At 37.6% G+C, this 19,860-nt stretch overlaps 1 protein-coding gene across 2 annotated transcripts in view; it reads left to right on the top strand.

The window, feature by feature from the left end:
- The window catches only part of LOC128017345 (furin-1), a 77,109-nt gene extending 58,229 nt beyond the window's left edge, over positions 1 to 18,880 (top strand). For both annotated transcript variants that reach the window (XM_052602698.1, XM_052602697.1), the window contains exons 9-16: positions 1,834 to 2,046; positions 6,568 to 6,668; positions 7,023 to 7,126; positions 7,372 to 7,489; positions 9,366 to 9,545; positions 9,643 to 9,767; positions 11,517 to 11,630; positions 15,164 to 18,880. In XM_052602698.1, the coding sequence (XP_052458658.1) occupies positions 1,834 to 2,046; positions 6,568 to 6,668; positions 7,023 to 7,126; positions 7,372 to 7,489; positions 9,366 to 9,545; positions 9,643 to 9,767; positions 11,517 to 11,630; positions 15,164 to 15,759 (1,551 nt within the window). In that variant the 3' untranslated portion in view covers positions 15,760 to 18,880. The remainder of the gene's footprint in view (positions 1 to 1,833; positions 2,047 to 6,567; positions 6,669 to 7,022; positions 7,127 to 7,371; positions 7,490 to 9,365; positions 9,546 to 9,642; positions 9,768 to 11,516; positions 11,631 to 15,163) is intronic.
- The last annotated feature ends 980 nt before the right edge of the window (positions 18,881 to 19,860 follow it).

The following is a 19,860-nucleotide window of genomic DNA, read 5'->3' as shown; positions in this document are numbered from 1 at the left end:
ATCATGCGTGGGGTAACGGAACAGCATTCGTTTCAGCTCTGTACTCACACATGACTGTGCTCTGGGGTTGTAAAACTGGCTGAAGCCTAGCTAAAGGACAATGCAGGAGAGCCGTGCCAAGACACTACCTACTGCAGTGTGTCGTGTGTGGATTTTATAGGAGCAGATCTTTTATAGAAAGATTCTGAGAGGCGATTTAGTACGCAAGACCACTTTCAACAGTTAAAGCTAAAGTTCATCCTAATATTGAAAATTCTGTCATTATTTCACCCTCATGTTCTCCCAAATTTGGATGGCTTACTTGCTTCTATAGAGCAAAAGAAAATATTCCGAATTTATCTGGAGTTTTTTTGTTGTTGTTGTTCTTGCTGCTGGTGTTGCTTTTTGATTAATTTAAATGTAAGTACATAGTAGTTAAAGACACTTAATATAAAGTGGTACTGTATCATTGATGTACAGTTATAGTTTTGAATGCATTTAGTATTTTCTTTTTTAGTACACTTCAGAAATCAGAAATGTTGTCTTGAATACCATCTTAAATTATTTCAGTAAATTTTATTTCAGTTATATGCAAGCAATCTTAACCACAACTAAGCTATTTATTTTAACAAAATCACTGTCATTGTTTGTTTTCTGCATTTTCATTATGTCTGATTATTCATTATCAAATACTGTGATTGGTAAAATTCATTCAATGAATAATAGTTTTTGCAGTAACCTGTAATTATAATGTTTTAAGTAGATGTCAGGTGACTTAATACTTTTTATGACTTTTTTTTATGCCATAGCATAGATTGATAGCATAGGTTCATAGATCTGTAGCATAGATGGCATGAGGGATCACATTAAAATTACTGAATTTACATTGGGTTGTTCTTTAAAAAGAACAGATGGTGAGAGCAGGACGAATTTCCCTGCCACTGTTCCTATAAATAAGTGACGAGGACCAAAAGCACCACAGACTAGCTTGGTATTTCCCCTTATCCATATTGTTTCTGGTGTCTAAGTCATTAGCGTTCACGTGTGCCAGCAGTCAGATTTGTTTGGGAAACAAGATCCATGTTGCGTGGAGAAGGCCAATGCAAATGGGGCTCTGCTCCGTGTAAACACCCTCGCTGAATAGATGCCCACAATCAAGCAGGTGTGTGCTGTAACAGAGAGCGAACTCACAAAGACGCAGCCAGACTTTGCACTGCATCAGCACGCTTTCTTTTATTTGGTGCATTGTTCAGATTTGTAAGGTAAAGCGCCATATAAAAAAGGCAACGATCAAAGGTTACAAGCAAACAGCATCTGACTCCAATTATTTGCACTGTTAACCTTTCCTTGTGGAGACATGGTGACATGAAAGTCACGCAGTTATTCAAACATGCCTTGTTAATGCAGTGCGTGAATTTATCACGAGCTCATTATCGGTTCTGACAGATTGCTTTTGCATTACTGCGCTTCCTCTGAGAAGTAGACCGCAAAAGCCCGGTGCTGTCTGTGTCTTTCATTTGCGTATGAAAATAAACATTCATGATAAATGACTTTGAGAACATTAGCGCCATCCCACAAGGTCCTTTTTAAAAGCATCTGGCCCAGCAATCAAAACCATGATAGTGCTTCAATGGTCCATGACACTTTCTGAGAGACGATCCTTTCCAAACTCCACTCAACACAAATATTATCCAGTTGTTTTGTAATATTGTCATTGGGAATTCTCCTGTTTCAGAATCGGCAGCACTGCGCTCGCATCTGTCTCTCAACATCGTAATGGAATTAGATTGGGCTTGCATGAACGGAGATGCCAGCGCATTTGACTGACTGTGTGTTTCTCCTCCTGAATTCTAGGGCCGCGGAGGACGGGGCTCTATCTTTGTGTGGGCTTCGGGGAATGGTGGCCGAGAGAAGGACAGCTGCAACTGTGACGGTTACACCAATAGCATCTACACGTTGTCGATCAGCAGCAGCACGCAGAACGGCAACGTGCCCTGGTACAGCGAGGCCTGTTCGTCCACCCTCGCCACAACCTACAGCAGTGGAGCCCTCAATGAGAAACAGATTGTGAGTCTCTCAGCTTCCAGAAAATCAGCAACAGTTATCCTTTAATTGAAGAAGTGGCGTAGCAAATCTAATACAAAAATAAAGAATTTGTAAAAACTGTTCAGAGGATACACTGCCAAGCCAATTCATGAAGAATTGTTGCAAAATTATTTTGTGTATTGAAGTGTATTGAAACACACAGCATTATTCTATGTTGTGATGTAATTTCAACTGAAACAGGAAGAGAGGGCGGGACATATCGAGCAGACCCGCCCCCTTTTTATAATAGCCAATAGCGTTTTGTTTATATCTGCTCGGGCCAGAGCTGTTAAGCTCATTAAAGCTGCTTCAGATGACTTTCAGATTGACCGCATTTGACAGCCACAGTATAAAAGATTACCCCCTAGACTCAATATGAAACTCTTAGTAAATCAAAATAGTGATCATAAACATGCTGAGGCTGTGTAGTTGTAAAAGTTTTAAAAACGACTCATTCATATGATCAGCTCCGTGCGATTTCATCTCTGGACCAGAGCCAAAGTCTGGATCACACGGTGTCCGCTGCCACAGTTCACGTAAAATAACAGGAAACCAGACCTTATTTGCACCAATCGAAAGCTTATTTACACTGTCTGAATCTTTCTCTAATCGCCTACATTGTGCACTGCGAGAAGTTCACTGTACAGGAAATACTACACTGTGAACAAGTGACCGATCCCAGCTGCAGCTTCAGCATCTGTTTACAGTGCAGGGGGCGGGCTCTTCAGAGTCTAGAGAGCATTTGATTGGTCAGAAGATCTTATGAGTTGATGAAGTACGATGTGAAGTCAAAAAAATCGTCATGCCGCTTTGGCTAAAGTGACAAACTGCAAGCTTTGAATGCTTATGCCTTCTAAATGCGAATTTCGTCACTGTTTTGTAGCACACTGACTTATATATAACCTTAAGACTAACATTGATACTAACACCCACATTTTTTTGATTACATGGGGACTTTAAAGGCTTTTTTGGCTGTCAGCAAATATTACAGTGAGCCACTAGTGAGGAGGATGATAGACGTTTTATCTTTATGGCCCTGTTTGAAGCTTCAGAAACATAGATGTTCTTGTGATTGCAAACCATAGCTTCTCACTGTCACGCGTGGCTTGGTTTTATCTTTGTGTTTGCATTTTATTAATGTTTAAGTCAAGCATCATTATTTTTATTGCATACACTTGAGCTTAGGGATTTCTGCAACCCAACCCCCCCCCCCCCCCTCCCCCCGAGTATTACAGCGTGTCCTAACCAGAAATCTTTTTGTGTAAATTAAAATTATGCAGCATGTTGAGGGGAGGTGTGCTATTATTAGTGATCCAACTTACAGTTTTGGCCTGGCCGATGATAAAATGGGTGAAAAAGACATTGAAGGACAGATTTAAAGTGGAAACTTGCCAATAGGTAACCATCCAGGGGCCAAATTCACTCATTTTTCTCTAGCAGTTCAGAAATTTAATAAATACATTTTTAAAGGTTCATAAGAATGTTTTCCAATATTTTCCTGATAGACTTTGTGGTGGGTTTTTGGTTTTATGGTGGTCCTTCTTGCCAAAGACCCACTCATCATCTCAATGAAAAACAACTCAAATGGCATCATTTTCTGCTTCCTGCTGATTACAGTGATAATCATAATAAGTTCACTGTATTTCACCATGACTGGCTTTGCGGGAGCTCAGCACTCAGGGTCATGGTTCAAAAATAATGCGCCAATCCAAAAAAAAAACAAAAAAAACAAGATCATTATTTGACTCTTTTATAGAGTTGTTATTTATTAGGGCTGGAACAGTATATTGTGTCACAATATATTGCTATACAAAAGTGGAGCAATGTTTTTTGTGAACTGTGACTGTATGTAGTCTAAAATAACATAATTCTGTATTTTTAACTGAGTTGAAATAGGAACATCTCTTTTCTGCTTAATAAACTCCCTTTTGTTGACTGTTTATCATATTCCTTAAAAATACTTACTTTGTGACACTATACTGTTCACACGATACTGTATTTTAAGGAGCCGACTCTTGACATCACCCCATTATTTATAATGATTTTTAAGAACATTCTTTTTAGGAATTCTAATTCTAAAATGTTCTATTTAGAACAATCTTAAGAAGAAAAAAAAAAAGATAAAAACATTCTTAAATGTTTTAGGAATACAAAATCCTAGAAAATAGATGGGAGTAGTTAGGAAGAATTTTATTCTTAAAAATATTTAGTGAATATGGCCACTTTGGCGACTGGATAGAAGTGCTCTAAGAACCACTCAGATCACCTTAGCAAGCGCATAGCAACTCTAGTTTCAAAGCACAAATATCCCTTTGATTCAAAACAACAGCTCATCACTGTCGTAGCATAACATTTTCTTTACTCTCATTCGGTTTTGTTTTGTTCTTTACCCGGCTCTGTGCCGACCGAAGTGCACACCAAAGCATTGTTCTCATAAACCGACTTTGCCTGACTGACTCATTTATTGTCCTGCATTCAAGACACAGACACTAGCGTTCACAACAGAGGTGTGCTTTTAAAGGACAGAAGCCTGATACCTGCTGTTTCCTGTACTGTAGAGACTCTGTCAGACAATGCTCCTCTCCTGTGGCCTCCCAAGATCCATGTTTTAAGTGAATTCTCCTTTCATCGCTCCTGTCATTCAGCCTCTCTGCCATTTTTAGCAATTAGTCTCACACAAGGAGGTCTGTCGCAGTCACTGCACATCCTGCATCGTCTGGCTTTTTAAGTGTCACCCATCAACCCTTTTATGTTTGCATTAGTCTTGAATTGTGCTGACTCTGTCTGTGTGACCCTTAGGGCTTAATGGTGCTGTGCAATGTCGAAAATGTCAACTACCTTGGTCACTTAACGGGCAGAAGCTGAATGAGTTTTTATGGGGGTTTTATATATTCCTGAAGAATATGTGAAGAGGTGTTTGCCCATGCAGATGCTGATGCAAGACTTGTTGCCAAGGCATTGATATGCAGTTGCTAGGAAGTTCTGTGTGGTTGCCTACTGGTCCAAGTGGAAAGAGCCCAATTCCCAAGTCTCTATGAAATCCTTGTCCCCAGACACATTTTTTTCCTCTCCCAAATTCCCATCAAAAACCATTGAGAGGATCAGTTTGATCAGACTTATTGAAAAGTAATAGCACTGCGCCTCAACAACTCTCTTGATTTAAAGTAGCAGTAATATCTGTAGCACATGAGATAATTAAAAAAGGTCATGTATTGCGAAATCAAAATTTCCATTAGCGTTTGACATGCACACTACAGATCAGATATTAAAATGTAACCATTTGTCGCAAACTCATTGATCTTCTGAGAAAACTAATCCCGTCCGAATGCGAATGTCTGTGATTGCCGGTGATATTTTATTTCACAATGTGTTTCCTCGTGTGTTTTGGCCAACGTGAATTCCCATATGCTCTTACCGCATGCATGTTTGATATTTGCTTACCGGCAAAGAAATAATAATAATAATAATAAAATCAAGATCCAGATCACGTAAACTGTTAATACTGGGTATTGTAATATCAGCATCAGGTAAGATTACTCACGTTCATTTACGCACTCAGTTACATAATGTTTAAATTACAAATGTACTTTATGAAAATGAAACATGGGTTTAGCCTACTACCAAAAAATAGAGGAAAAGTTAAACTAAAGAAACCACACATTACCATTGTTTTGCTATTTATTATTTATTGTGTAATAATACTAATGGCAATCAATCCGAAATGACGCCCAGATGCACAAAACAGACCCTCCCACCTATGTAATAAACATGGAGATGAAAATCGAGGACATCATGTCATAAGAACTGAAACTCAAACGTAGTTTAGAAAACTAGTCCCGTCCAAATAGGGCTTAAGTTAATGAGAATCCACTCCGTACTGTTTCTTAATTCAGTGTGCTTCAGAGTTCTGCACACTCACGAATCCTTGAATTTTAATCAACAAAATGTAAAGACATCGTGCAATGTATAGAGATTCATTGATTATAAAGGGAGTATCAAATATATAAATGCAGGGCTGAATCCAAAATTGTGATTATTGTCATGCTGATAACTATAACAGCAGATGATACAAAACAAAATCTGAAGTCTAAATTGATTGTAAGTGTAAATGCAGACTAGCAAACTTGTTCTAGATAACAAGTTTCTTTGTTCTTTATTTTATTACTTACATTTCACTTGTCCTTTTTAAAGCTATGTTTATAATAATCAAAATGCCTGAATTTGAACCTTTAATCTTTACACACTAAATCATTAAATTTTTCACTATGAAATATGGCCTGAAAACTCTACAAGGAAACTTGAATCTGGAAAAATATGGAATTTTGAAATGGAAAAAGTGTGAGAAGCCTGGCCTCAGGAAACATTCTGAAATGATAAAAAATGCATTTCACGACCTCTTTAAGCTTTTATCAGTACAATGTTGGTATTGTGTTCCCATCTGGAATAATTGGATTTTCCCGTCATATCAGTGATGCTATGTGTTCTCTCTGCTTCCTGTTTCAGGTCACTACAGACCTCAGGCAGAAGTGCACAGACTCCCACACAGGCACTTCAGCCTCGGCCCCTCTGGCGGCAGGAATCATCGCCCTCGCCCTCGAGGCCAAGTAAGTCATCTGAAGCATGGTTTGTCCTGTCCTCAAATGAGATCATCTTTCTTTATCAGCGATTTGAGTGACCCGGGGCTTTCGAACAAAAAAAAAGGTTGCCCATTAGATTGGCAGACTGGAGTTAACCTTCAATATCTCATTTGGATCAAACACATGCATTGAGCGGCATTTACATTTGCATCGTTTTAAATTAATTCTGACTCTATTCTGAATTCATGACTCTACCGTTAGCTATCTGTGACCTTTACAAAAGGGCATGAGAGATTATCTTAGGGAAAGCATGCTAGCTTTTTTGTTTCACTCCACCAAGTATCTCGCCCATTTGAAAGGCACTAACACTTCTCTCCATAGTAAAAACTTGACCTGGAGAGACATGCAGCATCTGGTTGTGAGGACGTCCAACCCTGCCCATCTCACCACCAATGACTGGAAGATAAATGGAGTGGGTCGCAGAGGTAAAAGCCCATCTCATGGCTTATCATCACTCCCTTTCCTTTCGCTCGGGCTTGTCTTTCCACTTTCTAGCTACTTGAACATTTTGTGATTCGATCAATAACATTATCATTGCATGTACCTGTCTGCAAAGCGCTTCGGATCTTTTAAAGATACCAACCTCTTTAATTCACTTTATGGCCTTTTTAAACTGGTTCTAAAGTTACGTTCAACAGTATTGATTTCTCTCTCTCTTTCTCTCCTGCAGTAAGTCATTCTTATGGATATGGTCTGCTGGATGCTGGGGCCATTGTGACTCTTGCAAAGAATTGGACTAATGTTGGACCTCAGCGGATATGTGTCCTTTCCCTGGTGTCTGAGCCCAGGTAGGATAAACGGTCCATACTAGATCAGTCTTAAAGGGACTGGTCCATCATCATTTTCTCACCTTTATGTCCATCCAAATCGAATGTTCACACTGCTGTATTATATACCGTGAAACCATCCGGTGACCAGGGGCTGCCAATCTTCAAAAATGGCATAAAACTCTAGAACCAAGTCCAAATACAAGCTATGACCTTTAGTTTGACAGCATTAGTCCCACTTCCAACCAGCATAACAAAAATGTTTTTGAACCCAATCCCCTACCTTGCCTTTAAATTTTGTGCTGCTAAAAAGGCCATTGAGTGCAAGAGGAAATGGGAATATGAAGCGAGGTGGGAGCGAAACATCACTTTTGACGGTCTATCATATTTAAATTGCACAACTTGAACCATGCTTCAGTGCACACAGAGCGTGTTTAAAGGATAACCTTGTTACATCCACGTTTGTCACACTTCCATCACGGCTGACATCTTGGATCTCAAAACTGACCCTCAAAGTACCTTTCCGCCAATCTCGTCCTCTGTTCCAGCATATCAGGTCTCTCGCTCTTAAAAACTCACCCTCTTTTTATCCCTTCCTCCAGTCATCCTTTATGGTTCACCAACGTTATGGAAAGATCAAGGGGTTTTGGAGCAAAGCCGATTGTAGCATGCTGGTTGCAGAAGTCACAGAGCAAAGTGCCTCAATCCATCTCTGCTGTATTTTTCTTCATTTTTCGCTCACGACATCTCCGACTTGAAGTCTTGCACATGCTGCAGCTTTCCTGCGCACAGAGGGGATACGCTTCATTCCTCGAGACTTGTCAGAAGCTGTAGCCTGTCGTTCTCTCTCTGGATTTAAGCTGCTCTTCCAGTGTAACCCTGTCTCTGGTGAGCAGGGCCGGGCTGCTCTAAGCTCCTTATAGGATTGGGTTTAGAGTGCCAAAAGCCCACCGGCTCCTGTAGCAGACCTCGATGGCACAGTTCTTAACCTGACTGAACCTTTCTGTTGGACCAGGAATGTGTTTTGCACTTTTGTAGCAGTGTTGTAGCAGTGTTTTTATATAGCGCTCCTGATTCAGTAAGCTGTTAATTAGCTATGTACAAGTGAACACAGTTTAGCTTTCACAACATCGCTTTAACATATCAACTTCTGGTGTAGTAATTTTGGAAATTAATTTAAGATTCATGCTTATGCTTTCTTTTGAAACAGGTGTGTGCTGTTTATTTTATAAGCAGTTGAACTAATAATGTTCACCTGGTGGATGATATATGGCTCATTATTATAGGATGATCCGAACGATATCTAGTGTTAAGATTGTGTTTTTAGCTAGATTGGTACTTGGTAGCGAATATTTTGCTGATCTCACATTTTTGTGGTCAGTAGGATTGTCAGCAAGGATATATAAAATTAATTTGATACATGTCCGATTTCAGATAAATCCTGTTCTTGTAAACTTTCGATTCAACAAAGAGCCCAGAAATAAAATGTATCAGTTGCCACAAAATTGTAAAGCAGCAGAACTCAACTTGGACGATGATGAGAGTGATTAATGAGCAGCCAATCAGAATATTACAATGATTTCTGAAGGATCATGTGACACTGAAGACTGGAGGAATGATGCTGAAAATACAGCTTTGCATCACAGGAATAAATTATATTTTAAAATATATTACTTGTAACTGTAGCTCAAGTGGTAGAGTATTGCGTTAGTAGCACAAGGTTATGGGTTCAATTCCCAGGGAACACATGTTAGGTAAAACTGTTAGCCTGAATGGATAAGTGTCTGCTAAATGCATACATTTAAAATTTATATTAAGACAGAAAACTGTTATTTTAAATTGTAATATTATTTCACAATGTGGTTTAACTGTCAGAACACGGTTTTCCTCTTTTTAGGAATATTGGGAGTCATTTGGTGATCAAGATGAATGTGGATGCATGTGCTGGGACGGCTAACTTTGTGAGCTCATTAGAACATGCTCAAGCCCGGCTCACCCTGTCCTACAACCGCAGAGGAAACCTGGCCATCTACCTGATCAGCCCACAGGGCACCCGCTCCACGCTGCTGGCACCCAGGTCAGGACCTGAGAGGGATACGTCCACACACTTTATACTCCAATAGAGCATAGCTGAATCAGTTAAGGGTAACATTCTCTGCCTCTCTCTTTCTCAGACCTCACGATTACTCCTCTGAGGGCTTCAGTGACTGGGCTTTCATGACCACCCACTCCTGGGACGAGGACCCTCGTGGAGAATGGATGTTGGAGATCGAGAACGTGGGTGGGATCAGCGACTATGGTAACAGCATGTCCATCCATTTAGGTTTCCTTTTTTTTTGTGCCGCTTTCGTGTCAAGCCCTGGTGCTCATGCAGGAGATTAATGTTCAACTTCTGCTGATAAACAATTACTATTAAAAATAATAAAAAATAAAATAGATAAGTTCATAAAAGATAATAAAAGATCAATAAAAAAACTCTGCCTTGAAAATTTTAAAGAGCCCAATATTGATTGTGGTCTAAAAAAAATAATAATAATAAATCTATGCAACACTTTACAGAAATGTTGAGTATCTTCTCTCCACATCCACCTGATTTGCCCAGTCCTGTTTTCTTCCTCTTTTATGTCAGAGTCAGTTAGTCTTCCTCCACTACACTCTGCAGTAAATCTGATTAATTAAATCTAGGGATAATTAAATCAGAGGACTGAGTTTTTCCCCCCTCTCCCACTATCACACTCTCCAGCCGCCCCTGAACACTGTAAATATAAAGGAAGTCCCAGCCAAAGCCCATTCATTAGTCCCGCTCGGACGCTAACACAACTGCTCCATTTCTCTTTGTTGCATTAAGAATTTACAGAGCTACTGACTTTATTGCACTGTAGAGACAAAGTGTGCCATCTATCTAATGCATGTCGAAGCACAGTTACTGAGCGATGATGAGAAGAAGTCTGTGTTCGGACATTTCGTGTTCCGTTACAGGGCACGGTGATGATCAAACTTGTATCTTCCTAGTGATTTGTGAAAATGGATTTGTGAAAATGTACAATCCGACAATGTCAAAATAAAATGGGTGTTGTATCTTGTATACAGTAATAGAATTCCAATGGAGCTTATTTTGTATTTGACTTAGACTAAATATGGCTAATAAATATTGTAAATATTGCTTTTAAGTTGATCAAGCATTGATACATGAAACTAGTTCAGCCATGCAGGAAATCAGTTTCTGTGACGGTGCTCATTTATGCAGTTAATGGTCATTATACTGAAGTATGTTAATGCAGATCAATCAGAATGAAATATTTCTGTTTAAAAATGTCATTCCTATATATATATATATATATATATAATGTGTCTGTGTGTATCAGGTCTAATGAGCTATACTACTTAAATAATAGTTTATTATGATTATTATCACTAATTAATATTAAAATGTTTAATTTATTTTAATAAAGTTTTTTATATATATATTGAATTGCTGCATTTAAATTAAGCTTTGAGGGGCCCTGTGATTGTTATTTTTATTATTTAACTTTCTATCCCCTGTATTTTTATGGTAAAGTTTTATTAATTTTTATTGTATATTTACTTTGGCAACCAGCTATAATTATTTTATATATATTATATTTGATTTAAGTTTGTTTATTTAGTGTTAAATGTTATGTGTTATGTTTATTTATTTATTATTATTATTTATTATTTATTTTACTTTGGAAAGATCACTAATGCATTGCCTTTTGTGTCTTATTGCTTTAACATCTCTATTCTAACTTATCAGTAATCTTTTTTTTTTTTTTTTTTTTTTTTTTAAGAAATCATCTCTGCTAATATTGTTTGCCTTTGGTCGGTTGCTTGTGTTGTTCCTAATTTGTTAGTTGACATCATCTTCTGACTGAATAAATGTGCTTGCAGTATAATAAGTCTTCTGATTGCGAGAGATTACAGAATGAACACAGACAGACATAATGATCCACAGCTGGCAACTGTTCTCATGCTGTGAGTTTCTTGTGTACATGAGTCAGATTGTTGAATCTCTTTCTGTCTGTCTTAGGCACTCTGACTCAGTTCACGCTGGTTCTCTATGGCACAGCTTCTAGTTTATCCGGCCCTTCAGCCGCAGACTCCAGCAGCTGCAAAACATACGACCTCAACCAGATCTGCACAGGTAAGACTTTGAGATGGTGAAAGAGCGCCCCCTGGCAACCACTAGTGCCTTTACTAGCGGTCCTAAGCTGTTTTCAGACCTGATACATACTGCTCATATTTATGCATTCTCCTGCCGAATGTGTGCTGTGGACATTATGCACATTTTCATGCATGGGACACCTAGATGAGCCAATGCATTTGCCAAAATGTGCAGTTTACAACTAAAGTGCACCACACACAACTATGCACTTGACTCATTATTTTATTTGTTGTCTAAAATATTTGGATGTTTTACACAACATTTTGTTTAATATTTAGATTTTTTCCTGAATTAATCATGTAGTGTCATGCAACAACAGTGTAGCTCACTACTATTTGAAATGTTCATCATTGTATAATTAGATGCACATCATTCTGTTTTATGTGCCAGCTTTAAGAAATAGTAGGCAGTACGTAGTAAATATGTGACAGAAGACTGGAGTAATGATGCTGACAGTCGTTTATGGTCAAATAAATGGACCCTATATGGTTTTACAAAATGTTTAGTTTATTACATTCAATAATACATTTATTAATAAGTAACACTGTAAATGTGACCCTGATAATCTCCCCACTAATTGAAGGCTTTAAACTAAAGCTATAGACCTTGCAGGTGTTTTAATAGGTCCCTTTTGCTTGTGTTGAGAGTGCTGTGCTGGTCAAGTCTTAGCTCTTAAATTTTTTTGTGTAAAGTGATGGGCAGAGGTGTATGTAGTTTATTTCTCTCCCAAAATCCATTTCTTAAAGCCTGTTTAAACAGTCTACACTCTCTTAAAAATAAAGGTTTCAAAAGGGTGTTTTCATAGTGAGGCCATTTTGGTTCTGCAAAGAACCTTTCATTACATTTATTCATTTAGCAGACGCTTTTATCCTTACAGATGAAGACATTGGAAGCAATCAAAAACAACAAAAAGAGCAATGATATATAAGAGCTATAACAAGTCTCAGTTAGGTTAACACAGTACACGTAGCATGGACTTTTAAATAATATCATAAATAAAATGAAAACCGATAGAATAGAAAAAGAATAGAGCAAGCTAGTGTTAAAAGTTGTGTTAATTGTATAATAAATGAAAAAGAAAACGGATAGAATACAAAAAGATTAGAAAGCTAGTTAGCTATTCTTTAAGAATAGAATTAGAATAGTGAGTATATTCCATTGATGTTAAAGGTTCTTTGTGAAACCACAGATCCCAAATTTATCTGAAATTGTTGATACAACAATACAGCACCAGCTTGGATTTCATAAAAGCACTCTTTGTGATGTCCTGGGAAGAGGACTGACTGTATTTGGAGGAGGATTGGTGCACTCAGAGGAAGGAGGATGCGTAATGCTAGCCCAACTACCAATTTCCAGCTAGCAATTTTGTGTACAATATGCATCAGGCGGTTAGTGAACAGATGTTGGGTGGGCTGGATTACACAGATACATGCCATTTATGTCACTGAGGCTACATGCAACTAAACGACACAATAGTCTGAGGCCAAATCCCTGTCAAAAATGAAAAAAAAAAAAGTTTAAATCTGATTTTTTTTACTTCTTTTTTTAATAATTCAAACATTATTTTGGGTAAAAAGAAAATGTTATTAAATATTATTAAATATTTTTTTTATAATTTATTGATTTATTAACACTGTTATTTTAGTATTTATATAGTATTGTTGAATTTGTTAATTTTTTGAATTTGCTTTTATTTTTATATTTTCAGTTTTAATTTTAGTTTTCGTTATTTCGTTAAAAGCAATATTTATTAATATTTTGAATTAACTAAGTTTTAGTAATTGTGTTATGTGCTTTTGCAATTAGATTTAAAAAAAAAAACATCTAAATTAAAAAAAATTAGTTTTTAATTTCAGCTAATTAAAAATCAGTTAAATTAAAAATCAGTTAATTCATTTTAAATAGTTTTAGTTCGCAATAACAACACTGTCTTTTAGACACTACTTTACGCCACACATAAGAGCACTCTTAACCATGGTAAAATGACTGCGAAGCATGGCCACTTTGTGCTTTTTGAAATGAAATATATATGCATTGTTTGTATCAGCAAAAGCACTTTGTGTGTGTATGTCAGGTGGGTTGCCTTAACCGCGTATGAGTCTCAGAGAGTGATCCAGGAGTTCTTCGTTCTTCTATCCTCTTTTGAGGAAGTAATGCATGGACTCCCTAATCTGAGCTCCGCAGCTTGAGTCCTCTCCAGGTGTTGAGCACTGTTACCACTACAACCCATAAAAAGGGATTTTGCGCTGAATAAAAGTCATTTAGTAGATGACCCTTTGCAGTTATCAGAAGATGCTGACTTGGGTGGTTTAGTAATCATTCCAAACATGGGACTTGCATCAAGCAAATCTGGGTCCTTAATGAGGTAGTGTTGCACATTTTGAAAAGTCCTGAATTTCCTGGATCATATTTCTTAATGGCTTGGCTGGCAGCATTTGAGGTGTAAATAAGTGTTTAGCTTCAGTCCTCAGGTGGATTAATTTTCCCTCTTACACACACACACACAAGCTGCCCAACTGTGCGTACTATTTAAAGGATGTTACGGGTTAAATACAAATGAAGCTCTGGCAAATATGTTTGTGGCATAATGTGGATTTACCATAAAATATATTTTGTAAAAAAAATAAAAAAAAAACTAAGCAAAAACCACCACCTAAATAAGACAGTGAAAGTACATCTAGCCAGGCAATAGATATTAAAATAGGTTTGCACACACTTAAAGGTATGGCCTCAAAGCTTTTATGCATGTATACATCCTGACATGTTTGGTAACCTTTTCTGTGCATATCCAATCTTTTTTTTTTCCCACAGTAAGTCAGTCATCAAGCTTTACAAATAATGTTGATGCACTTTTTCATTTTCATTTTTATTAGTTTATTATTTTGTTTAAAACAAAACAGTAGTTTTTCACTTTTTTTGATTATTTCACTTTTCTTAAAAAAAATATTAGAATTTTTTTTTTTTTTTTTTTTTTTATGAATGTATATTTATTTTGAAACCAGGTCAAGTCACCTTTTTTTGCAGAGCACTTTATACAGTACTGGTTGTTTCCAAGCAGCTTTACAGCATAAAACAGATTTTTTTTTTTCTATAATGCAAGAAGTCAGTATCATAGCTGGTCATTCTTCCAGCTAAAGTCAGTTCATAGATGATTCCGTGATGTCATCATCCAGTTCAGCTCTCTTCCAATTTAAAAAATACATTTAAAAAAAAGTTAATTTATTTGCATATTGTATATAGTATCTCAGTTAGTGATGAGGTGATAAACCGATCAGTAAGAACAAAACGCTGTTTTAAATGAAGTACAGCATTTAACACTGCAAAACTGTCGGCTGCCCTTAAAAAAAATAAAGCATTGCTTTTCTGCCTTTTAAATGGACAACCATCCAAATATAAACTTGCTTTTTGTTTAGGTTTTTGGAGTCAAGTCAGTTTTAGCACAACAGTTTAGCTTGTATTCAATCTAGAACTATTTTCAAGCCTAAACTAAAGCCCGTTTCTTCCTTATGCAGAGTGCAACCCCGGCTTCTACTTGTACCAGACGGGCTGCGTGAGAGACTGTCCAGAAGGTTTCACCGCAGGCTCCCGTTCAACCTTCCTCCCCAACAACGAGGTGATGTCCGTCCTCCGTCCCGCCTGCCTGCTCTGTCACCCCGTCTGCCTCAGCTGCAGCAGCACAGGACCTCAGGACTGCCTCTCCTGCCCACCTAACAGGCTCCTGGACGCCGTCTCTGGCACCTGTCTGCACCCCAACCAGATCCATCGGGAGTCTCCAGACGACAGACTGTTTCAGGTGCGAGGCGACGTCTCGTCCATCCAACTGCCGCTGACCGTGGCCGTGCTCAGCTGTGCCTTCATCGTGGCTATGTTTGTGGCCGTGTTCAGCGTCCTGCAGATGCACACGCGCATGCAGAACAAACTGCTCTCTGCTGAAGCGGGGGCTGGACCCGGCTTACTGGCCGGGTTCGGTTTCAAACGCACCGAAGTTGCCTACAAGGGCATCCCGAGCGTTTGGCGGGAGGACGAAGGCAATTCCGAGTCTGAAAACGAGGAATTCGAGATCCGCAACGAGAGGACTGCCTTCATCAAAACACAAAGTGCTCTTTAACCCCTTCTTGCCCATGTTCCTCCCCTCTCTAGCCTCTACTGCACTGTTGTCTCTTTTTGTGTGCGTGTGTGTTTTCCTTCTGGGTTAGTCTGAACATATCTCAAATCTGGGGCTTTTGGTTTGCTTTTCGCACCTGTCGTAGTTATATGAGCCATGCATTCACCTGGGTGTTGACTTCTTGGTGCCTCAACATGGAAAGCTTCCAGACACAAGTGATGGGGACGAGTCAATTGTCGCAGGGCCGTCCTGAAGTTACAATAAACATGATTATTGTTTGGTCTCTTCCTCTTGCCTACTGAGATTTTGAGAAGATTTATTTGCATATGAGAAAAACAGAGCTTGTCTTTCAGTGGATGAGTAAGTGTGTGAGTGTAAACTACGTTTATATGAAGTCGGTCAGTGCTGCAGAGGGTCGGATCCACTGGATTTGCACAGGGAGTCCTTTAGAAGAACATATCACTATTTCTACATGGTCAGAGATGTGTTGTGTGTTACACGCATATTACTGCTCCCCCTAGAGCATATACATTGCTGAATTCATGATTATTTAATGAACAGTATGCAGTTTAAAGGAATAGTTCTCCAAAAGATGAAACCTGTCATCATTTGCTCACCCTCATGTCATTGCAAACCTGCATGATTTTCTTGGAAAATATTTTGCAGAAAGTCCTAATGCCTCAAAATCTATATTTGTGTGTGTGTGTATCTGTGCACAACATAAGTATTGTGTTTGTTATAGAATCTCATTCAAATTCTCATCATTTTTTCATCAAAGGGTCAAAATCATGGCATCAAACCTAGTGTGGTTCATTATTTTGTAATTGTAACATTTAATTTAGTCTAGGATGAAAATAGAATCTGGAAATTGCCATTTAGCTGAATATTTGTCTTGATTGTCATTTATATATATATATATATATATATATATATATATACAAAACAGCCCCATAACATTATATTATATATAAAATGTCAAAATTTGTGAACGCAAATAGCTTCTGAATTGCTCTGGTGATTCTTTAGTGTCTTTTGTGCTTTTTTGAAGTAAGATCACATGCAGGTTTGAAATGGCATGTGTAGGTGAATATGGTAAATATTTCATCTGTGTGTTTCTCTGTGAACCGCAGTAACCCTGCGCTCTCTGACCGTACCGCATGTACGGGAGAAAACTCTGATGTCCCTCCGAGCCAGCTCAGCAACATTGAGCTCTTCTCTTTTCTAAATCTGTCCTCCAGTCAAGGTTTTAAATACTACAGTCCCGGCTATAGGCCTATCCTGAAAAGATCTGGCCTCCATATTGTCATGTTTGTGGGGATCATCTACTTGTGATATACAGATGTTAGAGGGGTTGTTCTATACAGTAGGGGTGTGTTTTTAAAATAAGTCCGAGAAAGGGCTGTGATGACCCTCAACCAGAGCAGCTGTCAGATATCACTGCAGTTTTATAGATGCAAATAATTTCATCAGGTCATTTTCTTTGCATACAACTGTTTGTTTGTAGTAGTAGACTTGGCATTGTCAGATCATCCGCCCAGAATATAGTACTTTTGTTTTTTGTTTTTTTAATATGAATCACATATACATGATCCACATATGTTGGTCTTATGCAGTATCTTTACAAAATTACAATGTTATCAATGGAATCTGTGCAATAGAGGCCCAACAGAGTGATGCTGATGCTCTGGCTTCCTTTTATAATCTATCAAAACGATTGGCAGTAACCGCTTTTCAAAACCATTGTTTCTAACTTTAACTGTGTGAAACAAGGACACAAACTCTGCATCATCTTCAGCCTTGCCTTAGTTTAGTTCAAACACTTTTTATACAATGAATACATCAAGGCTCGTCTTTATTTTTAAGCGTGTCCTGTACATCTACACAGTCTGCAGACGATCAGAACATCTTCATTTACGACACCGTACAGTTTCAGAGCTGATAAAAATGATGAGACCTGACAGTAATGTTATTTGTGGATCTGGTTTCTCACTGTTCTTAAAACAAGGTTCAAACTGGAACTTTTCATCCCTTCTTTTATTATTTGTATAGAGTGAAAATTGAAGCTGCAAATTACTATGCAGCTAAACAATTGTCTTTATACATAGGTCTTCAGTTAGTTTACATGGAATGAATTTGGGTAAATAGGGCCACAATTTTTGCATTAATTTTGCATGTATATAATCTATAAACACGCGCACGCACACTGAGTTAAATCTACTTTCTATTAACACTTTCAAAATACATGTTTATTAATTTCTCTACACTTTTGTTTAGCTAAACTAGGGGTCTCCAAACCCTGTCCTGCAGGGTTTAGCTGTAACCTTAAGTAAATGCACCTCAACCAGCTAATAAAGGCAAGTTGGAGCTAAGCTCTGCAGGACACCGGCCCTCCATGACTGAGTTTGGAGACCCCTGTGCTAAACTGTAAAATAGCTGTTCTGCTCCCTGCAGGAGTTATTTCATGTTACAGTGGTTTTGGAAAAGCCTTAAAGAGTGTGAAGGCATGACCAAAGAGCACAGGTTTAAAATCTGCTTGCCTTAGATTGATAATATGACCTGAAAAAAAACACTGAAAAAAAAAAACCTATATTAATTGGGTTCGCTTCAGTTTTGAATTGGTTAACTGATTTGGTCATACACATTCATAAAAGTGCTTCGAGTGGTTGTTAAATAAAATTTTTGCAGTTGTGGTCTAAACTCATGTCATGACTTCAGTTTTTACCAATGCCACACACAATAGGGTTTCACCCTGATGGTGCGATGATTGCATTATGCTTTAAGGGCTTGAGTGTTTGTTTCTGTGTTTCTTTGCCTCCGTGTGTGTGTGTGTGTTAAGCCTCAAGCAAGAACCATCTGGAGTCATAGGATTATTTTCACCTTTATTTGAAGAGTCAACTGATGTATGTAGTTCCCCAAGTAGAAAACACCAATCATTTGTTTGACTACCTGAGACAGAACAACTATATAAAAATGAGGCCTATTTTTGTACTATCAATGGTGCATTGTCATTTACATGTAATTTAAAGATTATTTTGCTCTTCTTTTTTTTCCTTTCTTCTATTTAATTGATGTCTATATGCGAATTAAAGATTATACAAATAAATAAAGATCTATGCAAACTTCATTTTCCTTTGTGAACTCTCACATTTGTTGTATTTCCTGTAGGTCAAAATTATAGTCCACAGCCATGCTGAACTACCTTTAGTGGGTTTTTTTTTTTTTTTTTTTTTTGATGTTGAGATGATCTCGACAAAGGTACATGACACATTTTAAAGGTTTCTACTTGGAAATGTTTTTTCTGAGAAAGGTCTAGCACCCTGTTGCCTGTTGAGGTTGAAGTGTTGTGTGCAATGACTACAAAAGGAAGATCTGTCTACGCTACATAAAGGATGCATTTGGTTGAGAAATGTGAAACCATGTACCGAGTGCCTCGACCAGTTGTTTAAAATGTGACTTGAAAAAATGAAAGGAGAACTACATATTTTACCCATTTTCTGTTTTGTAACAAAAAAGGACTACCAGACGACTTCCCTCGGTTTGTACAACATTGCATCACAATTTGGTAATCCCACAAAAACACGTGCTCTATAAAAAATAATAAACACCTATGAATCATCACTGTCCAAAATATTAAATCATGACCATTCTATTATATCTTGTTTGCTATGTGAGCATTTATTATTTACTTTTACCTGTATAGGCACATATCTTGGAAAGAGCGAGAGAGAGAAACCTAGATCATTGAACTCATTGACTCATTGTGCAGGGCATGTTACACCAATGCAGCACACTGTGTGTGTGTGTGTGTATGTGTATATATATATATATATATATATATATATATATATATATATATATATATATATATATATATGTATGTATATGTGTGTGTATATATATATATATATGTATATGTGTGTGTGTGTGTGTGTATGTATGTGTATATATATATATATATATATATATGTGTGTGTGTGTGTGTGTGTGTGTGTGTGTACACGCACACGCTTCTTAATTGTGTTTTTTAATTATTTATCGTGTTAGTTTCATGTTTAACATGCTTTTAATGTTGTACTATTTATAATTAATATTTAGCAATATTAA

This window comes from Carassius gibelio, chromosome A7 (assembly GCF_023724105.1).
Source record: "Carassius gibelio isolate Cgi1373 ecotype wild population from Czech Republic chromosome A7, carGib1.2-hapl.c, whole genome shotgun sequence".
NCBI classification, from domain to species: Eukaryota; Metazoa; Chordata; class Actinopteri; order Cypriniformes; family Cyprinidae; genus Carassius; species Carassius gibelio.
This window is presented reverse-complemented; position numbering and strand designations above follow the sequence as displayed.